Genomic DNA, 24,121 nt, shown 5'->3' on the forward strand with positions numbered 1-24,121 from the left:
AGTTTTAAAGAGCTCCAATATATCAACTACACAATTTTTTCAAGCTTTACCACTTCTCAATTTTAATCCTATATAGTCAATATAATCAAAATGTGTTAAAAAAATCTACAATGCTGTAATCCCCTCCCCTACCACCATTACTACCTTTTTAAGCTAGAATAAGATTTTCAGATGCTTTCAACATTGGGTTTTCATCCATGCCCCTGCTACCTTGGAAAACAATCATCTATTCTTTCACCAGGTGCAATGACATATGTGGATGGAGGTTGCTGCACATCAGCCTGATAAGATCACAGCAGTGAACAAAGCCTTCCCTCATAATCAGAGCTGTGGTCCTAAATCAAAACCAAGGTCATCACAGCTAATAAATCCCAGAACCTAAAATATTTATTACCTCCCACCTATCTATTTTCTACAATAGTCTCACAAAAGGAATACACATTCACAATGATCACAATCTAGATATCAACTAAGGCAAAACTACATTTACTCTCCACCCACATTTTTGCAAATTCAAATGTGTTAAGTATTTCCAGTGATCTGGAGTTTGAAATCCAAATATAGGAGCAATTTTAAAAAGACACTTGGTTGCTCTAAACATGCAAAAAAAAAAAAAAAAAAACTAAGGGGCCCATTTGGTTCCCAAACATGGTCCTGGAGGCACCCCAGCCAGTTTGGTTTTCAGGATATCCACAATGAATATTCATGAGATAGATCTGCATGCAGTGGAGCCAGTGCATGCAAATTTCTCACATAACTATTTATTCTGGGTATCCTGAAACCTGACTGGTTGAGGTGCCTTCAGGACCAGGTTTGGGAACCACTGACCTATGGGCTTCTTAGCATTTAGAATGTGCTAAACGTTTGTAAAAGGGCCCCCCCAAGTTTTATTGTTTGGAAATTAACAAAATTAAAAATAAATACATAAAAGTCACACAGTGTCATAGAAATATTACCAAGTTACATAAATAAGAATCTAGCCAATGTTTCTGGACAGAAAAACACTAGTAATATAAAAAAAGGAAATCTAGGATAAAATGTACTGCTGCTTGTCTAGTAGCGCTATAAAAATAGTAATAGCCCAGAAGAATAGTCATACAAAAAATCACAGAGCCAATAAAACATTACAATGAAGCATCAGCACTGTTTAAAATATTTGTTTTATTTTGTAATTAAAATGGACTAATATTTGATGTCTGTAAAAACACAGTTCGACCAAGTGAACAAGTATACTCAAGTACCTAGGAGCTACAGAATGATATGGGTACTAAGTCTGTCCCCTCTCCCATGGGCTCATCTGCAGAAGCCTTGAGCACTTAAGATTTTATATTTAAATCTTTTTATTAAAGTATAAAATGGAATATTCTGTCCAACTGTTTATAAATCACAAATAGAAAATAATAACAAGCAACTATAATAACACCCCCCCCCCCCCACCACCACCACCACCCTCTACCCTTCAAACCCCAACTAATAGCAGACTTCTACTATCCTAAGGAACCTAATCCACCCTGTTAAAACATCCAGGGGTACAAAATATAACACGATCTGTATGCCCTAGAAGGGGAGAAATATGCCCTAAGAAGCACTGTTATTATTAAACACAGATTTAAAACAATCATAAGTCATCAACAATGTGCAGGTAGCAGGAATGCACTGGATCCCCTCATGCAAATCTCACCAGTTGTGGCCAGCACTTTTTTGCTTCTTTCTCCAAAAAAGTAAAAACGTGTCTGCATCACTTGAACATAAATAATGTTCAATTCATAACAGCCTTCAAAGTAGAGAATGACATGGGGACAAATCATCCCCGTGGGCACTGTCCTCGTCCCTGCAGGTCCCCATCCCATTCTCTACCTAGAGCCCTCTAAACCTCCACCAGTTATGATCTGAGCAACGAGTAATCTCACCATCAACCCCCCTCCCCCCCCCCCCCAAAAAAAAGCAAAGCCAAGGTACACTTTCGTAATAGAGTTTGCCTTGTCCAATACACACGTCAACATTAAAAGAACCAGAACTTATTAAACAGATAACATGTTAATGTCATGCAAAGGTTCCATCTGGTCAGTTTTAATGCAATTACCCCTGGGCACTTGATTAATCGTTCTTCTACAGAATACAGTTTATAAATTGGTGGTGTCACTACTATGTGGAGTACAAGTAAGATAGATTGACAGAATGTAGCTAGGAAGAACCGTTACCCATCTCTCTCCTTCAATCCACTGGTCAATAATTAGTTCAGTTAATTAAAACAAGACCTCTCTCATAGATGAGCTCAACGATCTGGATATGAACCGATTCCTAAAATCTAAGCCATAATTTCTCCCAAACCAAGAGCAGACAGTGCTTCTGTTGAAGCCAATAGAACTGAAAGCAAGAAAAAAAAATGAAAATAAAAAAATTTACCTAGCAAGATTTAACAAATTCTATACTTCTAACATCTGTTATGCAACGTACTCCCCCATACCATACTCCAGTTTTTGTCTGTATGCCCAATGAATGGGAGCAATACTACAAATCTTTTAGTAGGTCCAATGTTTTGCAGATTCTAAACACTTCTTCATCCATAACCTCTTCACTCATTCAGGCAACAGTACAAAGAAACCAATTGCCAACCCTCTATTTATGTCACTAAGTTAGCTGATATAGTAGATTTTTCTTTACAGAAATATGCAGTGAGTGTTTCAATAAACATATATCACACATAGTATCTAATATAAAATATTGACAACCTTCCTTTGTGCAAATTGCTGCTATAAATGAAACTCACTGATAAATTATTTCCTTATGAGAAGGTTCCCATATACTTCACCCCAGGCCAATAAATCAAATAATAGCACCTTGTCCTCTAACCTATGATACTATCAGTCTGTCCACATCATGAGCTGCAGGATACAAAACCATATGCTATCCAAGCCATGAAACCTTCTCTACCTGCTCTACAGCCTCCTCTATCTCCAAACCAACATTTTATGAGAAAATATCATCATTCAGTGTTAGCAAGACAGACAATTCTTTTCTTTTTGTAGAAGTCAGGCTTTACTATGCTCAAGGTTAGAAGACAGTCCACTCAGATACACAGAAATCCAAGCAATTCAACACAGCAGCACATAACGAAATTGTTTTTCTGTGACTACAGAATTTTACAGCAAGTGGTTAAGCACATAAAAAACTCCACCAGAGCTGTAGAAGTAATTGCACAGTGTATTAATTTCTTTGGTTGCCAAACCTGAAGGAGAAAATGGCAGCAACAGTCTATTTTTGCTTCACTAAAAACCAGAAACTGATCTTGAGCTCTTTACAATCACTCACATTAAGGTAGTAATAAACTAAAAAAAACACACACAAAACAAAATTTCCACTATCCAAACAACATAACTTTGGACAGTCTAGATCCTTGGTCTTCAATCAGTTCTCAAGGCCTCCAACAGGTACGTTTTCAGGATATCCCTAGTGTATATGCACAAGAGAGATTTGTATGCTTACCTCATGCATATTCACTGGTCGACCCATTGTGAATGGCAAAGGCTCGTTATTGGAGCCCCTGTCGCAGTATTTAGATTTCCATCTATGCACAGAAGTTCCCAAAATCACCTCATATATACAAGACACCACACATTTGCTAAACATACTGGAAACAATTCAAGTAGAGGAGGGCCAATCGGTAAGTTTGGTCATGCTAGATGTGGCCACACTATATACCAATATTCCCCAGAGGGCAGCGCTAGAGTGATAGGTGAACACTTGGCAAATAAAGTACTTTCTGGAGCTCATATTGAGTTCCTTAAACAAATAACTGAGTTGGTTATCACTAAGAATTATTTCCTATTCCAAAATGAGTATTTGTGGCAGGTGAAAGGAGGTGCCATGGGGCTACGGTAGTCCCCATGGTAGCCTGCCTCTATATGGCTACCATGGGGGCTAAATTTATACATAACTGCAAATATGCCTCATCCATTATACAATGGAAGAGGTATATTGACGACATCTTGTTGATTTGGGGAGGGGATGAGGCATTGTTAATAGAATTTCTTGAATATCTGAATCAATGTGATGAGAATATTAAATTCACTTTCCAAATAGGTGATCATAAAATAGAATTTCTGGATACCTGTATTCAATACAAAAATGGAACGTTTGGAACAGTGTTTAGAAAAATTACGGACAGAAACACCATCCGGCTCCATTAAAGAAAGGGCATTCCAGCGGGACAATTTCTCCGTATTCGGGAATCTGCTCTGAAAGGGATGAGTATGTAAGCATGCCCAAGAACTGAAGAAGAGTTTCAAACAACGCAGTTATCCAAATAAAGTGCTTCAGAGGGCGTTTAAGAGAGCCTTCAATCTACATCGCCCCTGGTTGTTAAGTAAAACAGAGACAGCAATAGACCCTAGGGTCACATGCGTGTTGCCTTATGTCCCATGCACGGAATCTGTTAGATTATTACACAAAGGTGGCCTATATTGAGAATCCATCCGGGGTTTGAGATTCAACCACGTTCACTTATAGACGAGGGAAGAATTTAGGGGGAAAACTTGTGATAAGTAAAATAAGCAGAATAATGTGTCGGCAGGTCATTATAAGTGTAGGGGGTACAGATACTGTAAGCTTGCAATAGACACTCAATGGGTAACGATTCCTAATCAAAGCAAATCTCATAGATTTTATTTAAGATCTAGACTGATCGTGAATCATCTGCTGTGATATGAGCCATAAAGTGCCCTTGTGCTTGTTCTACATTGGTCAAACTATTCAAAAAATAAAATGTAGATTAACGCTGCATTTGAGCAACATCAAGTTACAAAAAATTTGATACCCCACTTGTAGAACATTGGATTAAAGAAAATCACTCCATGAAAGAATTTAAAATTTGTGGTGTTGGCTTGAATTTACGGACAATCAGGGAGGTAACACTTTACATAAGATGATGCAGTTTGAACAAAGATTATTTTTGAACGGCGGATGGTGGCTCCGTTGGGGTTAAACAAAGAGGTACAATGGGCGGGCCTTATGGACATGATGTTCCCTCCAGAGTTTATAGTTGAGTCTCTGCAAGCTAATCAACAAGGTGTCGGGGTGGTGTTGAGGCACATTTTCTCCAGCAGTCAGTGAAGGTTCCTCTAGGGTCTGGCCAAAAGATGCAGAATTTCATGTGGTTAAAAGGTAAGATGCAATATAGAGTGCGATGTGATAGCGAGATAGTGTAAGAGGGAATGTATTTAAGTCCTCATTTACTTGCTGTGTTGCAGTCATTACCCCTGAAGACGCGGATCTGCGAAACACAAATTTGTGTAAGGTGGTGACAGTTGATTGGAACTATAATGTCAGCAAGAGGACTGGCCAGTGAACTGAGGAGAGATTAAGAGGAGAATAATCTGAAGAACAGATAAGAAAATTATTCTATTTGGAACTATTAAAAGTTGAACGCTGTGGTACTGATATGGTACTGAAGTTGCGAAGTGGAGAAACATCACGTGTTTCAAATAATTGAGAAAGCAAAAATTAAAAACTGGACTGTGATTATTTGATTGGTGTATCAATAGCGCATAATAGAACATGGCTGAAGATTTATTATATAAGATCATAAGAACGCTTTGCCTATGAATAACCACCTCCACAAGGAAAGTGTTATTTGGGTGTAAAGATGTAGCCATAAATTACACAGCTGTTTATTTAGAGATATGTTTGAAGTGTATGAGTGAATGTGGGGATTAGAGTTATTTTTAATGATTTAGCAGGTATTTAAAAAAAAAAACTCTTGTAAGACTAAAGGATATTTTGATGATTAATACTAAGTGGTTATTGCAGAGTTAAAATGCATATTCACTAGGGCTATCCTCAAAACTGACCTGCTGGCAGAACTCGAGTACTGGGATGTGAAGACCATGGATCTAGGTATTTGCAGAATGAACAGTTTTCCACCTGCTTATTTGGACTTCCAGTTCAATAGGAATCAGGAAGGAGCAAGATGATCTGGCAATACGAGCTTTGGGGGTTTTTTTTTTTTTTTGCTTTTTTCCGGTCACTACAGCTAATGAGTCCCCAATTGGCAAATCAGGAATTCCTCTACTGTTTGGAATTTTGTAGATCATGTGCCTCAAGTCCAGCCACTAGGGATTGTGAGCACTTTCTCCAAGTATCTACTGCCAAACCAGCGAACAAAAGAATCCACCAAAATCCTTAAGTCCTCCACATTACAGGGCATAAACACTGTGCTGGCCCTTTCCTCTGTGTTTGTCCAAGGTGGATTTTCTTACCAAAAAAAAAAAAAAAGTTGGGGGAGAAAAAAAATACTTTCTACCTCTAGATTATCTTCCTCTTCCTTCTATACTTCCTCTTTGGTGATCAGCTTAAGGTAACCCATTTAATCCTAGTTCCTCACCAACCCATTAAAGGCAGCAGTTTTCATCCACCCAAGTCCAGTTCTTTTTCAGACCAGCTTAGCCCTTCTCTTGCCCACCAACAGCAGCAGACTCCTCATCTTGCCCAATCCCACCTATTCTGCTGCCGACTTCTCATTCATCTGGGCCCAGTTTACTACCAATCCAATGGGCAGCAGTAGCTCCTTTCCCACCAGAACCTAGCTTGTCCCAGTTTATCCTCCACTTGGGCCCAATCCCACCCTTCTCTATACACAGATATAGGTGCCACATTTTAGCAAGACACAAAACGGGGGCAAATCAACCACAGGGAAACATCTGGAACACAAATGAAGTGATTGTAGCTTAGAATTTTTATTTATTATTTATTGAATTTGTATCCCACATTATCCCACCTCTTTGCAGGCTCAATGTGGCTTACCAATTCTTCAAGGGTAATGGAGGTAGAAGAGAACTACAAATGGTTTTAACAGAGGGTTTTGGGTTACATAGTGGTGAAATACATGATGATTTTAAAGCAAAAGACATTAGAGAATATTTCTGTTCTCTTGTCCAGAGTCGCCACCATAGAACTGTAGGTAGTCCAGCCTGCTCGCGTGCAAATTCCCTCTTCTGGGCCTGAGGCATGCCCATCAGTTCCTGGAAAGACCAATCTCTGCTGCAAAGGATACACCAAGATACTCCAGCTCTTGGCATAGTTCACCACAAGATGTTCTATACAGCTGGATTACTATGGTCATCGCCACTCTCAAATCTGTTTTTGAGTCAGCAAAAATCAAGCAATTGCCTCAGGACAGGTGAACATGAATTCTTCCTTCGTGGCGAAACACAGCCACTGCTATGACCTTGGAGAAGGATCTGGGAGCTGCTGCTAGGCCAAACTCTGGAGCTCTGAACCAAACGCGTTTTGTCCAGCAGCAGAAACAGGTAAACAGACTGTCATCCCTGATCGCAATTGGAAGTAAGCTTTGGCTAGATCCAGTGAGGTCAGTAAATTCCCTGAGCTAGACCAAGGAGATAACCAACGCGCAATCTGTCAAACCTACAGAGACCCCAACCCAATTCAGATCCAGGAGGTTCCTGAACATGCCCCCTTTCTTGGGCACCATAAAGTAGATACAGTAGATTCTTGGCCCTGTCCTGGATAGTGCAGGAGTGGCCTAATGGTTTTACTTACAGCTGGCTTTGATCCTGGTGGCCTGTGTTTGAATCCTCACTGCAGTACCTTGTGATCTTGAGCAAGTCATTTAACACCTCCATAGGACTCAGTAACAAAGTTAAATTGTGAGTCCTCTAGGGACAGGAAAAGTACTGGCATATAATCTGTACAGCGCTTGCATATGTCTAGTAGCGCTATAGAAATGATTAGTCGTCCCCCCCCCCCCCCCCCCCTTGGTTCCCAACTGAATCATTGCACCGAGATTTCTACAAAGTACAGGAAGTAGGAAAAGTAGGCTCTTCCAAGAACCGGAGAAGAGTATGTAGAAAATCAAATCTTTATTCCAGGAAAACTCGGACACACGACTCTGACTCAACACAACTGTGTTTCGGCGCCAAAAGCGCATCTTCATCAGGAGTCTACATACTCTCCCCAATGTGTACCAGCGGCTCCTGACCGTCAGCAAGGAGAAAACCGTCATAAACAGAATTGGAAAAACAAACAAACAAAAAAAAAAAGATTCCTAACGACATTTCTACCACATCTCAAGAGGTGATCTGCAGAAGGACACCATAAAAGCATCTAAAACTGATGCTGCGAGCTCTAGGGCACAGACCTGATAAATCACACTCCAAGACCCACTAGGAGGTACAAGGGACCCTTGCCAGTGGAATAGTAGAAACCTCCCCCCTGCTTTCACTTCTACAGAGGTGGCCGCTGACCCTTGCTGGAGCCTCTTAAGGCCAGAAGAGCCACTGTCCTTTTAAATCCTTGTTCTTCACTACAAAGAGGGCAGTCAAGGACCTCCTGCCTAAGCAATACCACCTCAAACCTTGGCCCAGGACTTAACCCCAAGCTCCACTAACCAAAGTTTTCCTCTTGTCCTCCATGAGCCAATGGGGTCAGATTTCACCTGGGTCCTCAATAACGTTTCCATATCTTCTCCAAACAAGCAACCTCTAAACAGAACCTTGCTCAAGTGAGATTTGAAGATCAAATCTGCCAACCAGTGGCCAGAGTTATCTACAGAAGACCTCCACCGAGTCCAGCAAATGAGAACAGATGTGGATCAAATCATAAAGAACATCACTGTGAAGGCTGCACCCAACTACAGCTGAGCAGCTTCTGGCTAGACTGAGAACTGCTGCACCCATCAGAGCACCTCTAGTCATATACTCTCTACAAACCATAGCCTGCACCTTCAGGGCTGAAATGTTGGAACACTTACTTAAGGAATAGCTCCACCTTTCTGTCATCAGATTTCTTGAGGAGACTGACCTGCCTTCCACAGAAACAGTGGTCATCTTCATCATGGCTATGACCAGGGTACATAGGAGCCAAACCAAATCTTCCAAAGGGAAAGTGTATAACCTGACCATCAAATTATTGTCCCTTAAAACCAGGTCCAGCACTGCGCACTCCACTAGAAGCATCTGCAAGAGGGCTCTGTGAAGAGGAAAGGTTTAGAGGGCTCCCTCTTGAGACAAAGCAGAAATGCGGAGAGCTAAGACCTCCTGCTCAATAAGAGATAAAGCTGGGAAGTCCCTTCCAGTGTGAAGTTGAGGGCTTGCCTTCTAGCAGCAAACTCTCCCCACGGCCCTCAGCCTCAGGCTCTTCCAGGGTGGCCACAGCAGGAAACAAGTCTCACTCATCTCCCACACCACTAATAAGTATTTCATAAGTTTAGGTGGCTGAGGAGCACAAAGGTCAAGGAACCTCCAAGACCTGTTATGGCCCTTTAAGCAAAGGGGGCCGCTCAGACCAGAAAAAACCCTCCAAAGACAATAACGGCCTGGCAAAACTGAGGTCCCAAAACCAGCACAGGTTCCCACACTCCAGCAGGGGTGGAGGGGAGCTCTCCTGCCCTTCAAACTGTGCTTGCCTCTGGCAGTGCAGAAAACTGGCAGTCTGTGCTTTAAATGGCTGCTATTCCTGCCAAAGTCTTTGAAGCTCTAATTGGAGCTACCACAACAGAGAGAGGCTTATCAACAAGTTTCACCAGCGGATCCTTAGGAACTGAAAAATGTCATCTACTCCCATCACAAACAGGCCAGTAGGGCCAGCACTGCTCACCTACCAACATCCACAAGCCTCAAAGCACATTATACAAAAACACCTGCCAACTTACTCCCCTCCTCAGAATCTCCACCCGTACATACTAGGCAGGGAAATTCCAACCTCCTCTGCTCAGGCCTGCTCTGTCTCTGCCTCCTCCATGTCTTTCCTCAGACTCTTGTTTGTTTTTATAAAACTTTATTAGCAGCAAAAATCTGAGTAATGGCTAACAACAAGGCATAGGCCTTATTACACACACAAACATGCGCTCATAGACACACACAAATTGCTAATCCACTGTCCCGAGCAACTATGGACAAGACGATTCACGTTAAGCACAGAAAAAAAAAAAAAACTTTTACATCTGTAGATTCTGTAAAAATTAGTGGGAATGGGTTATTCATCTTGTAACTGGCTGAGTTCTGATGGCAGAAAACTGTATACAGAAAGGCACAATAAGTGATGTCTTATCCATTTGGAAAGATTACAAAACTGCTGTATTGGAAAAGCACTGGAATCATGACCCTAAGAGAATTACAGAGAATAAAGAAGTAATGATCACCTAGGACATTCCCATTCTCACCAATAAAAAAGTATGCAAGGGACATAGTGGTAAAAGAGGAAAACACCAGCACTGATCATAGATATGTCAGTCCCAAACAATTACTCAGCGAATCGTGGAGAGGAAGGAGATCCTCAAGTATCAATAAATGCAGTCAGTGACCAAATGTGGCTGAAAAGATACAGAAATATGTTCCATCCTTTTGAGTGCCATAAGGTTGATTAAAAGAATCTGCAAGCATACTTTGATAAGTCATTCATACATATTCTCTCTCTTAAATGCACCTCCAACGTTCTAATGAAGCCGGAAGGAAGCCTGAAACCGGAAGATGTAGTTGTGTAGATCGCTTTTTTTGCCCATGAGTGTCTGCCCTGCCCTCGCGTCACAACATGATGACGTCAAGGGCGGAGCACTGACACTCACCGAATCGCAACGCTCACCCGTAGCTACGCCACGAAACTTAACGTCAGACGCATCACGAACCTATGAGAACGCGGCCATTAAAAAAGTAAGGAGTATCAGCAGCTGCTGCAAACTCGGAGGGAGGTGGGGAGGACCCTGGAACTTGGACGGAAGGGGGACTGGAACTGAGAGGGAGGCAGGGAGGGGGACATGGCCCTGCAACTCGGAGGGAGGGAGGGAGGGTGAGAACACATTTAGCCTAACAATCCCTTTCAAAACATTAATTGCAGAAAGCATACCTTGCTAGCGCCCGTTTCATTGGTTTCAGAAACGGGCCTTTTATCCTAGTATTTATATATTATGAACTCCATAAGGAAGCTCTCATTGGCACAAGTACTATGGTGAGCGCAAGCAGTAATTGAGAGATGAGGGATCTTGCGCCACAAACATTGGCTTAAGAATGAGGTTCATTGTCCTGATATGCACAAACTAACGCATTGTCCTTGGGAATCATTCCAATCCCTTTATCATTTTGTTATCCTTTCTGCAACCTTTTCTAATTTCATCATATCCAAGATATGATGACTAGAGCTACACACAATACTCGAGGTGCAGTTGCATCGCGGAGTGATAGAGGCATTATGATATTCTGTTCTTTAATGATTTCTAAACACTACCTGCCTTTTTGACCATTGCCGCCACTGAACATCAATTTTTTTTTTTTGGCGGGGGGGGGAAGGAGGTTAATCACTGCAGGTAAGCAAAATAAAATGCATATGCTGTTAAATGAGTATAACACATATGCTGTTAAAATTGAAAACATAAATTGCTAGCAGGCACTAAAATTTGAGATTTATAGTAACATAATAGATAACAGGAAATAAAGATCAAATAAGATCTAAATGGCCCAGCCAATGTACCAAGCGAAGTGGTTAGGGTTGCAACAGCCACTCTGTACATATGACTCCTCTCCCACCAGCACAACTTTAATATTTTTTATACTAATATGTCAGCCAAACAACTTTAAAAAAATAGCGCTATAGCCAAAAAAAAAAAAAAGCAATCTTCCACAAGTCCCTTGACAATTAAAAAAAAAAAATCTCATCCTTACATCTGCATTTGACAGAACTGTAATTAAGTACTTACGGTATTTAGCTATGTTTTGTTGCAATGTTTTAGATAATATATGATCCACCAAGATTATTAGGTTTCTTGATCAGGATGAATACAAGACATTAAAAAAAAATAACTATATGCCAAAGATGATACTCATTAGGAAAAAATACTAGCAATTAAGTTTACTGCATGTACAACCCCACTGAAAGTCTCTGCTACATAAATCAGAAGACTGCCAATTCCTATCCGAAATCAAAGATGGATCAAAAACAGCAATTAGTAACAATAAAACCCCTAAGCTAGGTTTATGACAATCATGATAACCATATAATAATTCAGAAATCAGGGTTTAAAAAGGTCTTATCCTTCTCCCCAAAAGGAAATCTAAGGAAGTTGGTCCAGTAAGCCCCATGTCTCAAGCCATAGCACTGTGGTACAAGACAGAAGCGTAGCCATGGGTGGGCTCAGTCGCAGCCACCTTTGCCCAAGGCCCACTCAGTTATGGTGCACCCCGGCCACATAGAATCTGGTCTGGAATTCTTCTCCCCTCCCCCCCCCCCCCCCCCCCCGGTTACAGTGCTTGCAGCTTACATTTTCAGGATGCCCAGCAGTGATTCATAGAGGCACTCCGGAGCCTTCCCTCTGCTGCATCCTGCCCTCCCTAAACAGGAAGTTGCATCAGAGAGGGCCGGACGCGGCAAGGGGAAAGCCCCGGAGTGCTTCTGAATCGCTACTGGGCATCCCGAAAATGTAAGTTGCCAGGACTGTGGCGGGGAAGGGAAAGCAGCAGCGATCCCGGACCTGAAGGAGGTAAGCCAGCGAAGACTGCAGGGAAGGGAGAGGTGTGTTGGACTTGTGGTGGAAGAAGGGGGCTGGAGAGGAGGGAGAAATATGCTGGGCCTGCAGGAGGGGGGAGAGAAGGGAAAGGAAAAAAATGCCAGACCAAGGGGATGAAGGAAGTGGGGATCAAACACTGAACCCACAGCAAGAGGGAGGGGGGATGGGTAGGCCGCAAGCAAGCCAGATGCTGGATGGGGTGGGGTCAGAGAGGAGAGAGAAACATTGCCACGGGAGGGGGGGAGAAGCTGGAAAGGAAAATAGAGACAAATATACAAAGGGAGATGTTGAACATAGAAGAAGATAGACACAGAGAGAGAAGAAATGTGATGGACAAGAGACCTTGGTGAGCGAGTTAAGACAGAGAGAAGCAGAAACCAGAGCCTAGGACCAACATAAAATGTCCAGATTTGACATGGCATCCTGCCAGAGCTGGTGTTAGACATGATTTGGGTCTAGGGCAGAAATCTGGGAGGGGACACCAAAGCTTACTACCAGACTGCATCTTCTTCAGTTTTCTGGCAGGCCTGGGGCTCTCTGCCCTAGTTTTAGCCCCTAACACCATCCCTGGCGATGTTATTCTTTATATTTTGAACAGTGTAGGAAGAATGCATCTTTCTATTTTTCTGGTACATGCAAGGTCTGGGTTCTTGAGGTTTCAATTTAATTTATGTTTATGGTCATTTATTCTGTATTTGGCATTTGTGTTCTGTATGTGTGACCAAGGTTTTCTGTTAGCATGAATCTTCTACGTAGTATTTGTAGTCATTTGGCTTGTTCCGTTTTCTTGATAAGGTGTATTGATATTTTAGGGTCCCACTGTAATATTTAGAACCCTAAGATATCTAGATAGGATCCTTGTTTCGGATGTTAATGCTGGTGTGGTAGATTTGCTCTAGGTTCCGAGTGACTTTTTGTTTGATAGATTTCTACAATATGCCTGTTATTGAGAAAACATTAGAAACAAGCATTTTTGTATGAGTAATGTCCTAGCTCTACTCTGCATCCACTGTTGAGGAAGAGCCAGGAGGTTCTATGGATGCAGAATATTTGGGGGAAACAGGTATTAGGGGCCATGGCTCAATGGGGGGGGGGGGGGGAGGAGTACAAACCTTTTGTACTTCCCCTAGCCCTCAACTTGGCCTGCAGCAACTGAAGCCTGCACTGCTACCCTCATTGAAATTATTGGGACTGGGGTAGGGACGGAGCATGGTTGCATCAGATGTCAGTTTTTCTCTAGTTCCCACCCATCCAACCTGTTGGCCCACCCAAAAACAGTCTTCAAGCTACGCCACTAGTACAGGAGGATCATACTCAAACTTATGTAGGGAGGAAGGGAAGACAGACATGAACATGGCACTGAGGAATAGATCTTTCCATGCTGTATTGGGGGTGGGGGGGGGAGGAAAGGAGGAAAGGGGAAAAGGAGATCATGGGAGCTGTAATCTTTTAAAGCTCTTCATTCTGATCCCATGCTGCCAACAGGCTCTCTGGTTAGCAGTGGTGGCATAATGCTTGAAACTATTGTCCTAGCATATGCAGGGTGTGAGGATTTCAACAAACAGCCAGATGCATTTTAAGAAATAAGCAAGGCCTTCAAGCAGACGGCAACTCCTCGTCTACTTTCATTACATACATTGGTGCACACTCATTTGTGAAGCCTTTCATGTCACAGGGTAATCTCTCCAAATGGGTCAGTTTTGTACATAATTTCATGTAGTGAAGCAATATGTCAGTCCTCCAACTCACACTTTAGCTTGAAGAATATACACAAAGGCAACTAAAAGGAGGTGAAAAGACCTCAGAACTTCAGTGGTGCTATACAGCATAACAGATACTGATAATATCACTCTACAATCACAGATCACAGCAATACCTCTCAAGCTGGTCCAAAACTTTAATATTTCACTATACTTAAAGCTCACTGAAATTCTCCTTAATTTGTCTTCACTTTGCATATAACAGGATAGAAATGAGATCATCTCTGATTCACTGCTTCAAATCTGTATTGTTCCAAAGAGAACATCCTTCTGGCATTCATAAACATGCATTGTACCACAATAAAGGCTGCACAAACATATTTCAGAATATTTTATTTTAAATCTTTTTATTAAAATTTTCAACAACCAACATATCAAGGAACAAGCCAACAAACACCACATAGGGCATATCAGTATTTCAACAAGCATACATCTCAGAAGGGCTTGGTTTCTTATAGCCCTACTCTAATAAAAATGCCCCGCACCCCAAGAAATCCCTCCAACCCACCCTCCAAAAATAAACACATAAGGACCGAGGATGCAAACACATGTCTCACCATGAAAATGTTTATAAGGAATATCAGACCAAGTCTTTAGGGAAAGTGAATGGATATAAGGGTCCCAGACATTCAAAAATTGCTTCTTGCATAGAAAGGACAGCCCAACCTTCTGTTTCTCCATTAATATAATATGATGGAAGAGACTACACCACCCCCAAAAAGGTGAGTCTGGAATCGTCCAGACCTTTAAAATAGACTTTTTCTAGAAAAAGCATTAACATATTTGTTATCTGAATGTTTTAATTTGTGATTATTAATGCATGTTTCATTGGTATCCTGCTGACATCATATTATATCATTATTTGAATATTCTTCCCTGCTATCTACTGTGGTATCGTTTGTATTGCACTGACACATTTCTGTTATGATTGTTCTGCAGCACTGTTAAATATGTATATTTTTAATACTGTTTTATGTTAGTCCTATTATTAGGTTTGTTTGCGGTTTCCAAGTTGACCTCACATTGTTTGTTTATACTTGCCCCCCTCAACACAAACACTTATATTCAGAATATTTTAAAGAACTTTCTGCACAATAGCTTTGAAAGCCATGCGATATTTGCACTGCGTGAGTTGATTTCATTCTTTTTATTATTATTATTATTACTGTAGACAAACCTACATTTACGAACGGAGAAGAAATATTCAGAATTCATGTTCCTGGCCAGACAAGGAATGTTTTAAAAGGGGTAGTCATTTTACGTCTAAAAAGTACAACAGGAACCATGCACAGACCCACCCCTGCATCAACCAAGCCCCGAACTGTCCAGGCACCCCCCCCCCCCCCCCCCAAAGCGCCCTCGAGTCAATGTAAAACTCAGAAACAAATTGAGTACTAACTTTATGAAAGGTGTTTGGGTTTTATTTACGATACTGTATCATGCAAAGGCCGAGGCCGCCAGCAGCACATGTGAAAACAGAACCACGCGCTGCGGGGCTCGCGCTGAGAGGCTGTGTGATTAAAAGGTCGGAATTACTAAACATGAGAGGCGGGGGAATGCGACGCCATTTCAATAATGGAAACCTCCCCGGATCAGGCATTATTCAAATGTGAGAATGGGGGAAGCCTAGGACCGGCGGCGGCCATTGCTGTCCTCAGCCCTCTGATCTTCCAACTGCAGGCAAATGTTGGATCGGACGCTTTATTTGCCCGTATCCTGATCGGTTTCCCACCTGGGCGAAAAACCCCCGCGGCTGAAAAGGGCGAGGAGAAAATATGAAACCCCGCGGCTGGAAGAAGGGAACTCACGCCGGCCCTACGAGCCTTCAGGTGCAGACGCACCACTCCCTCAAAAAAAAAAAAAATCCAGGCTATCTGGTTGCCGTCCTAAAGCATATACCAACCTGCATATTCTGCTGGTCACCACAAAATATTACAATGGACCACTACAGCCGCCAGAAATGCTTCTATTTTGGTAGCTATGTCGCCACATAAACCTTTCCAAAAGGGGTGTGAATTCCCAGCTAAAGGCGACCTAGATACTGCATATTACGGCCTGAAAATCACTGTTTTGGGGATAGAATGGGAAGTCCTCTGCCTGTCTACCTGAATCTCTCTCCAAAATTCAAGTCGGGCCCTAGCTGGTTAAATGTGAACTTAAGCCAAGTAACAAACGCCTAAGACTTTCCAGTGTCACTAATGTCCCAGTCCAGATCATATAGATCAGTGTAGTCTAAGTTTATGGTTTACTCTATTTGATATACAGCCTTTCCTCAAATAAGGTGGCATAAAGTTACTAAAGTCTGACTCAATCTATTACAGTACAATTATCTCATTCATTTTAGGTAATGATAGTTGCATATAAACAGTGAACATCTTAATTAAAAAAGATAATAGAAGTTATCTTGTTGCACTATTCATCCCCTTCCTTTTGATTCCTGTAATCGTCTGGCCTGAACTGTTAGTACATAAGTAATGCCATACTGGGAAAAGACCAAGGGTCCATCGAGCCCAGCATCCTGTCCACGACAGCGGCCAATCCAGGCCAAGGGCACCTGGCAAGCTTCCCAAATGTACAAACATTCTATACATGTTATTCCTGGAATTTGGATTTTTCCAAGTCCGTTTAGTAGCGGTTTATGGACTTGTCCTTAGGAAACCGTCCAACCCCTTTTTAAACTCTGCTAAGCTAACCGCCTTCACCACTTTCTCCGGCAACGAATTCCAGAGTTTAATTACACGTTGGGTGAAGAAAAATTTTCTCCGATTTGTTTTAAATTTACGACACTGTAGTTTCATTGCATGCCCCCTAGTCCTAGTATTTTTGGAAAGCGTGAACAGACGCTTCACATCCACCTGTTCCACTCCACTCATTATTTTATATACCTCTATCATGTCTCCCCTCAGCCGTCTCTTCTCCAAGCTGTATAGCCCTAGCCTCCTTAGTCTTTCTTCATAGGGAAGTCGTCCCATCCCCGCTATCATTTTAGTTGCCCTTCGCTGCACCTTTTCCAATTCTACTATATCTTTCTTGAGATGCGGCGACCAGAATTGAACACAATACTCAAGGTGCGGTCGCACCATGGAGCGATACAACGGCATTATAACATCCTCACACCTGTTTTCCATACCTTTCCTAATAATACCCAACATTCTATTTGCTTTCTTAGCCGCAGCAGCACACTGAGCAGAAGGTTTCAGTGTGTTATTGACAACGACACCCAGATCCCTTTCTTGGTCCGTAACTCCTAACGTGGAACCTTGCATGACGTAGCTATAATTCGGGTTCTTTTTTCCCACATGCATCACCTTGCACTTGCTCACATTAAACATCATCTGCCATTTAGCCGCCCAGTCTCCCAGTCTCGTAAGGTCCTCTTGTAATTTTCACAATCCTGTCGCGATTTAACGACTTTGAATAACTTTGTGTCATCAGCAAATTTAATTACCTCGCTAGTTACTCCCATCTCTAAATCATTTATAAATATATTAAAAAGCAGCGGTCCTAGCACAGACCCCTGAGGAACCCCACTAACTACCTTCTCCATTGTGAATACTGCCCATTTAACCCCACGCTCTGTTTCCTATCCTTCAACCAGTTTTGTTGACTGCTGTGTGTTACAGGTTTTATCCTTATGATTTCTGAATGGTTCTGATGTCCTGTCCAGGCCCATGAGCAATATACCAAATGACAGTTTTAAAATCATTTGAACTCCCCAGCTCTCTCCTGATACCCACATCTATTAGAATAAAAATATAGTCAAAAAATAAATTCATACCATATGAAATCACAGAAAAGATAACATGTCTGTGTACACTTGGGACAAACATAAAATTTTTATTTGAAGAAAATCCTCTTGCACTGTCATTTCTATAGAAAATGTTTATTTTTAAAAGTGCTTGGTTTTTAAGGCCATTTCACCTCCTCAATAGTCTCTGCCACCCAACTCTTCAACCACTATAATAGAGAGCAAAGAACACATAACTATGGGGGTCTTTTACTAAAGATTAATGCATGTTAGCACCGTGTTTTTGAACCAGTGTGCCGAGGCTGCTCCCTAGGTATGCCATGGAGTCACTCCTGACCCGTCCCCAGTCAATGACCTGGTATTATAAAATTTTGTCTGAGGTGGTCAGAAGCAACAGGCAGCGATTCAGACAGCCTGCTAACGCCAAACTCTAAGTCGTCTAACTTTCCATTTCCATATAGGCGGGAAGCATCAGAGAGAGGGCTCAGGTTGGCACACCAGGCTGTCTGAATTGCTGCCTGCCAACCACTTCTGCTGACCGCTACAGTATAAAAGATGAGGGAAAAACAGACAGGCTAAATTCCCCAGTTTGTGTACCCAGCTACCATGAAAAAGTTAATGGAACCTTCATACTAAATCTACTTTAACTTGGCCACACATTATTAACTGGCTCAATTATAGTGAGTCCTTGGATTTAATGTGTGCATTCCTATGGCAGTTTGACAGTTCTCATCACAAATTTTAACCAGATTATTACATAGTGAAAAATGTGTGACATTCAGATTTGGTATGATCTCATTACTTTGACATTACAGGGGTAGTTCAATAATGTGTGCCTGGTGGAGTCTATTGTAAAATAATTTAGGCCTGCAGATCGGATGCAGTGAAAGGATGTGATCACTACCACCACCACCACTGTGGTAGAGGGGATTTCACTTTAAAATTGTTGTTTTTCAATGCATGTTGTAGCTACTTTCATTATCTTTGAAGTGCATTGTTGCCTTTGCCAACTGTCTTCAATAAAAATATTCAACTATAAAGATAACAATGATTAAAATTTAATTATCTTTAAACTATTTAATACTTGTGTGTTAAATGATAAAATATATCTCATTAAAAAACTGATGGTGTGCCTTAACAATTTTTGCACCTTGTCAGTGTGAGTTCAAAAAGGTTGAAAAATCATTGCTATCCACAGGACCCATTTTATTCCTATGAGCCCTACAGCAGATAACATACACTCATCCTTACTAATATACCACTTCCTCTTGTCTTCCTGGGACCACATGAAGCCAAACATCCTCCAAACTCCAATTAATCATAGAAAGATAACAGATATCAAAGAAATTCTGACGCCAACCATGCTTACCAGAGCACTGACTTAGCACTCCCAAAAATAAAACAGGAAAATCCCTCAGTATAAGCAGGTTCATCTTCCCCATAGCTCCTATAATAGTTATACACCAGTTACCATTGATGACAAGAAGAAATCCCTAGAGATCTAAGCTGCCTTTTTCAGGTCATGTACAGAAAAAGGAAAGGCACACAGATCCAGATCTCCATTAACAGCTGTACAGATTTTAGCATTCTAAATCACACAGAAACTACTAAGAAATCTTGACAATTGGTACTAATGTTGTTTTCAAACTTGGCAGCAAACAAAAGGAGTTGAATTACAATAGCATGTGTCCAATATATAAGCACATATTTTTTCTTGTGTACATCAACATATATCAATCTTGTATTTTTGCAAAATAATAAATCACCAACTCCACACTATAGGAAACATAGTCCAATTTTCCTTAGAAAGCAAGATTCATTCCTGTTAAATTATGCACAAAACTAACCTATTTGGAGGCACTGTCCCACCCCCAAACATAAGCAACCTTTCTCCAGCTCCTCCAAAGATTAAATAATCCTTCACAGAAACTCCTTGTCCATCCAAGGGCCCAACTACTTAAAAAAAAAATAAAATAAAATATACTGCTTTGGATTATTTCCCAGGGGAATTTAATCAATTATTAAAACAAGGAGGAAATTCCTACAAAACCCTAGGAGCTTAATACAACTGGATATGGACTTAAACATTTTAAAAAAAAATTCCTTTGAACAACAAGATATATTTTATCATGACCTTCATATTTGGACAGTTAAATGATTTTACATTTATATTTTTAAGCCTATATTTATTATACTAGGGGCATCCAACCTGCAGCCCACCTGGTATTTTTAGAAGAAAAAAAAGCCTACTTAGCTAGCACACATGATTTTTGAAGCACTGCAGAGCTACTTGGTGGATAAGAAGTCACAATTCCAGAAGAAATTCACAGATTTTCTTGAGTATAAGTCATGATATAATATGCTATGATATTCATGTGACCCACTATAAAAAATTCATGCGGCCACATACCCATGAATTTCTGATCATGCATCCCACTGTTGAAAAGCTTGGATGCCCCTGATTTATAGTGAGTGAACATAGATTATTTTCTAAAGAAAGAAAGGAATAAAGATCAATTATGCCTGTTTTTTCTAGCAAATTATTTGGTTTTCCTGTCTTGAAGTGTAGCCTAATAGACATTGGTCCTGGAGAAACCACTGTCTCAATAGGCTGTCATAACTTTTACTGAACCCACAAAACACAGGGTGGTATATGCTCTTTGGATATCACTTAGCTTACCTCTTGATATGTCTGACCTCGAGTTTATGTTGTATGCTATGTTTTTAGTTGGTCCTTCAAAACCAGCTTTTCTCAAATGTAGCCACTGCTACCACAGATGAATTTGTATTTTAGGCAGAAATTGCTAATGCATTCTGAGGCCTGCTTTAAAAAGTATCGCAACATTTTTACTAAGCATTTCATATAAACATAAAATGGAGGTGGAGCAGACCTTTAATAAACAGCACCTATGGCTCAAAAAGTTGGGCCTTAAGTACCACAGTTTAAAAGAGTTTTTAAAAGGAATTCATATTCTGACCAACAAAAAATGTTGACACAAATACACTGCTTATAACATATGCAATATCAAAATGATCAGAACTCTCAATCTCAAAAGAATCAGCTTTGATCTTAAAAAAAAAAATAAGTTATCCCAGATTCCAGCCTTCAATTCAAGGACAGTAATGTACAGAGAACTGCCCTCAAAAGTAAGGCATAGTGCCCTCCGGTGTACGGAGCCAAACATAACATGGTGCCGTGCCCCGGCGGGCCTGTGCGAGCGGACACAGCGGGGGGGGGGGGGGGGCCGAGCAAAGAGGAAAGGTTTCCTGCCGGCCCCTGGTACCCCGCTGGGATGGGAGGTGTCAGGGCAAAGGGGGTTTATAGCTCCCAGGCCGAGGCCAGATGCCATAGTCTCTCGGCGTCTGGGCATCGGCTTGCACCCACCCAATGATAGATACAAACACTCATGTATTTATGTCGCAGCTTTTGCAGAGTACCCAAGCCTGATGGAGTAAGCTAGGCAGCTGGGACAGCTGCGCTTACGGTTGAGCTCCCTTGCTGTGCAGCGGGGAGCTCTGCATATGGTTGGTCAGTCTTGCTAATGGCGGCAGACTGTGTGGGCTGTGTTGGCTTGGGTATACCTAGTGCAAATTTTGATGGTATAAAATAAAATAAAGCTGCGGCCAAGTTGTGCCATTATAATAAACGTATTGTCTCCTAAATTTATTGCATCATCAGAATGACTCAGCAGGCACGAGGGGTCTCGGCTGCCTAGGTTATGAACACAATTTTGCCCCAGGTAGCTCTTCAACTGTTATTCACCATAAGATACCCTCACTCATTAAGGGCTTTCTTCCATACTTTACAAGTGACCAAAAACACTTGATCAGTGAAGGCTCTATGTAACAGTCAAAACTATCCATTGATACCAAACCCAAACAGTCTATGTAACAGTCAAAACTATCCATTGATACCAAACCCAAACAGTCGTTGGTTCTTGCCCACCCTCTCTACTTTCCACCTCCAAACAAATCCATCTGAACCTGCCATGGCCTAAGAACTCCTTCCCCCAATTTGAAACAGCAGCAACAGTAGGCTGGGACTGGGAGCAGTTTTCACCCTTTCTTCCCCGTGTGGAAATTCACTCGCACACCTCCTCTATAATACCAGCCTTAGTTCACAGAAGGTTCCCCACCCCCTTCAGCACACATACATTATGCTAAACACCTTTGCCCGGGGGATGAATATACGCAAAATTTAAAAAAAAAAAAAAACACGAACACAAATAAAAACCGCACAAAATCCCAGAGAGCCTAAATGAATTAATAAAACATACAAATCCGCTCCTGAAAGTGCCAGAATAAAAACAAAGCATACACAGGGAAACGTCTGCCTCGATCTAAAGCATTTCACATCCTTTCTATTTCTATCCCTTCACGGGTCCACGCCGTCCCGGGGACAGTTCCTCATTGTGTACCGGCCGGTAGGGCCGAAGCCGGGGCATGAGGCTGTTACAGACATTAAAGCAAATCCTGCCTCCAATCTTTCCCTCTTTTATTATAATTTTTTACAGTATTTTCTCCCCCTCAATCACTCTCCTCACACATACCAGTTCTGCACTACTTTTTTTTTTATTCTGGGGGAAAATGTTGTTCTTAATAAAAATGCCTTCTTGAAATCTCTGTTGTAAAGATTCCCCTTCCTCTGCCGCAGCTTTGCAAAATGATATATGAATATGTAAAATGTATTTTATTGTCCTACTCCAACAATTATGGCGGTACCGGTTGCTACAAAAATAAAATGGTTTTTATAAGAATTGTATTGCCCCCACTTCCTTGCCCCCCCTTCTCTTTTTTTAAGCCTCCCCCATAGCAGGATTTTTTTTTCGTTATCATTGCTTTATCACCCCTCTTCTCCTCATTTTTTACCTCCATCTACGTTAATTATAATAATCCTGAGTACTAATAAATTATGCTAAGTCGGCAGTGTGTGTATGAATATGAATATGTAAAATGCAGTAATGATTACCTGCTGCTGAACTCTCATCTTGACTCGCTGCTCCTCCGTCCGCCATTTTGAATATTTTAACCAAAATCGGCCAGCCGATAACCCTCCTCCCTACTCTACCCCCCCCTCGCGCCTGGCGCAAACGGAAGCACGTAACGCAACACGTACGTTTACCTCTTCACTTCGAAGCGTCGCTCCGCCCACCCAGCTTGGCGCATGCGCCACAGCAGAGTGCCGTTACCTTGCCCTTCAGGCTGCAAACAACTTGCTTGCTCTTGCCATTTTGTACTCCATCCTATCAGTGCACTGCCTCCGATCTGCGCGTGCGCAATTAAAGATTTGTGTTTGTGCTTCGTTCTTTCTGTTGTTCTTCTGACTGTGTGAGAGGTCCGTAGGGGGGAGGCGTGAGGACAGTTTAGCTTTAGGTTTCCAGGTATGGAGGGGGAAAGCGTGAATTATATAAGTACTTGCGGTTAAAAAATTGTTTCGGTAGCGACTTAAGGACCTCATTCGTAAATAACTCAGTCCCATACTTGGTAAATTAATGGAAACTGGCGTAGTAAAACAACATGTCCAAGAGTTTGATACTTGCGTGCGCTATAGGAAGCGATCTGCCTGTGGAGAGGGGGACGCACGCCCTAAACCTTTTATTTGGGTGTCCTGGTAGTGCAAGTAGTGGGTCGTTCAGTTGTGCGTGTTCCCCCCTCGAACAGGCTTGTTTAGAATTTGTTTGTAGAGCGGGAGAGTTTTGTTGTTAAATCCGGGGAAACTGAGCGTGCGGGCGTAGGAGGAAATCGTTTGCGAAGCTGGCTCATGCCAGGTAAAGCCCGACTCTTGTTTAAGGTGATACCAGTGGGGGTAGAAACAAAAGTCTGTATTGGATAAGTAGTAAAGGGAGGAATCTAGTAGAAAAGCTAGTCGTAAAATTTGGTTAGTCTCATAAAAACGCCATTTGTATAGTTAGCTAGCGTTTCATTTTGGGGCATTTGATGTTGGTTTTCATCAGAGGAGACTGTGAAGTAGGAAAGTACACTTTCAGGGGCTCATTTTCAAAGCATTTAGCCTTCCAAAGTTCCATAGAAACCTATGTTGTGTGATTAGTACGTCTATCTCACCTGTGGGACTTCTTTGTGAAAAGAATTCCTCAAAATTCT

At 41.7% G+C, this 24,121-nt stretch overlaps 1 protein-coding gene across 1 annotated transcript in view; it reads right to left on the minus strand.

The window, feature by feature from the left end:
* Positions 1 to 23,051, minus strand: part of POU2F1 (POU class 2 homeobox 1) — a 419,716-nt gene extending 396,665 nt beyond the window's left edge. Inside the window, exon 1 of the mRNA XM_030203955.1 lies at positions 22,989 to 23,051. Coding sequence (XP_030059815.1) covers positions 22,989 to 23,034 — 46 coding nt within the window. The 5' untranslated portion in view covers positions 23,035 to 23,051. The remainder of the gene's footprint in view (positions 1 to 22,988) is intronic.
* Positions 23,052 to 24,121: the final 1,070 nt, after the last annotated feature.

This window comes from Microcaecilia unicolor, chromosome 5 (genome assembly GCF_901765095.1).
Source record: "Microcaecilia unicolor chromosome 5, aMicUni1.1, whole genome shotgun sequence".
NCBI lineage: Eukaryota > Metazoa > Chordata > Amphibia > Gymnophiona > Siphonopidae > Microcaecilia > Microcaecilia unicolor.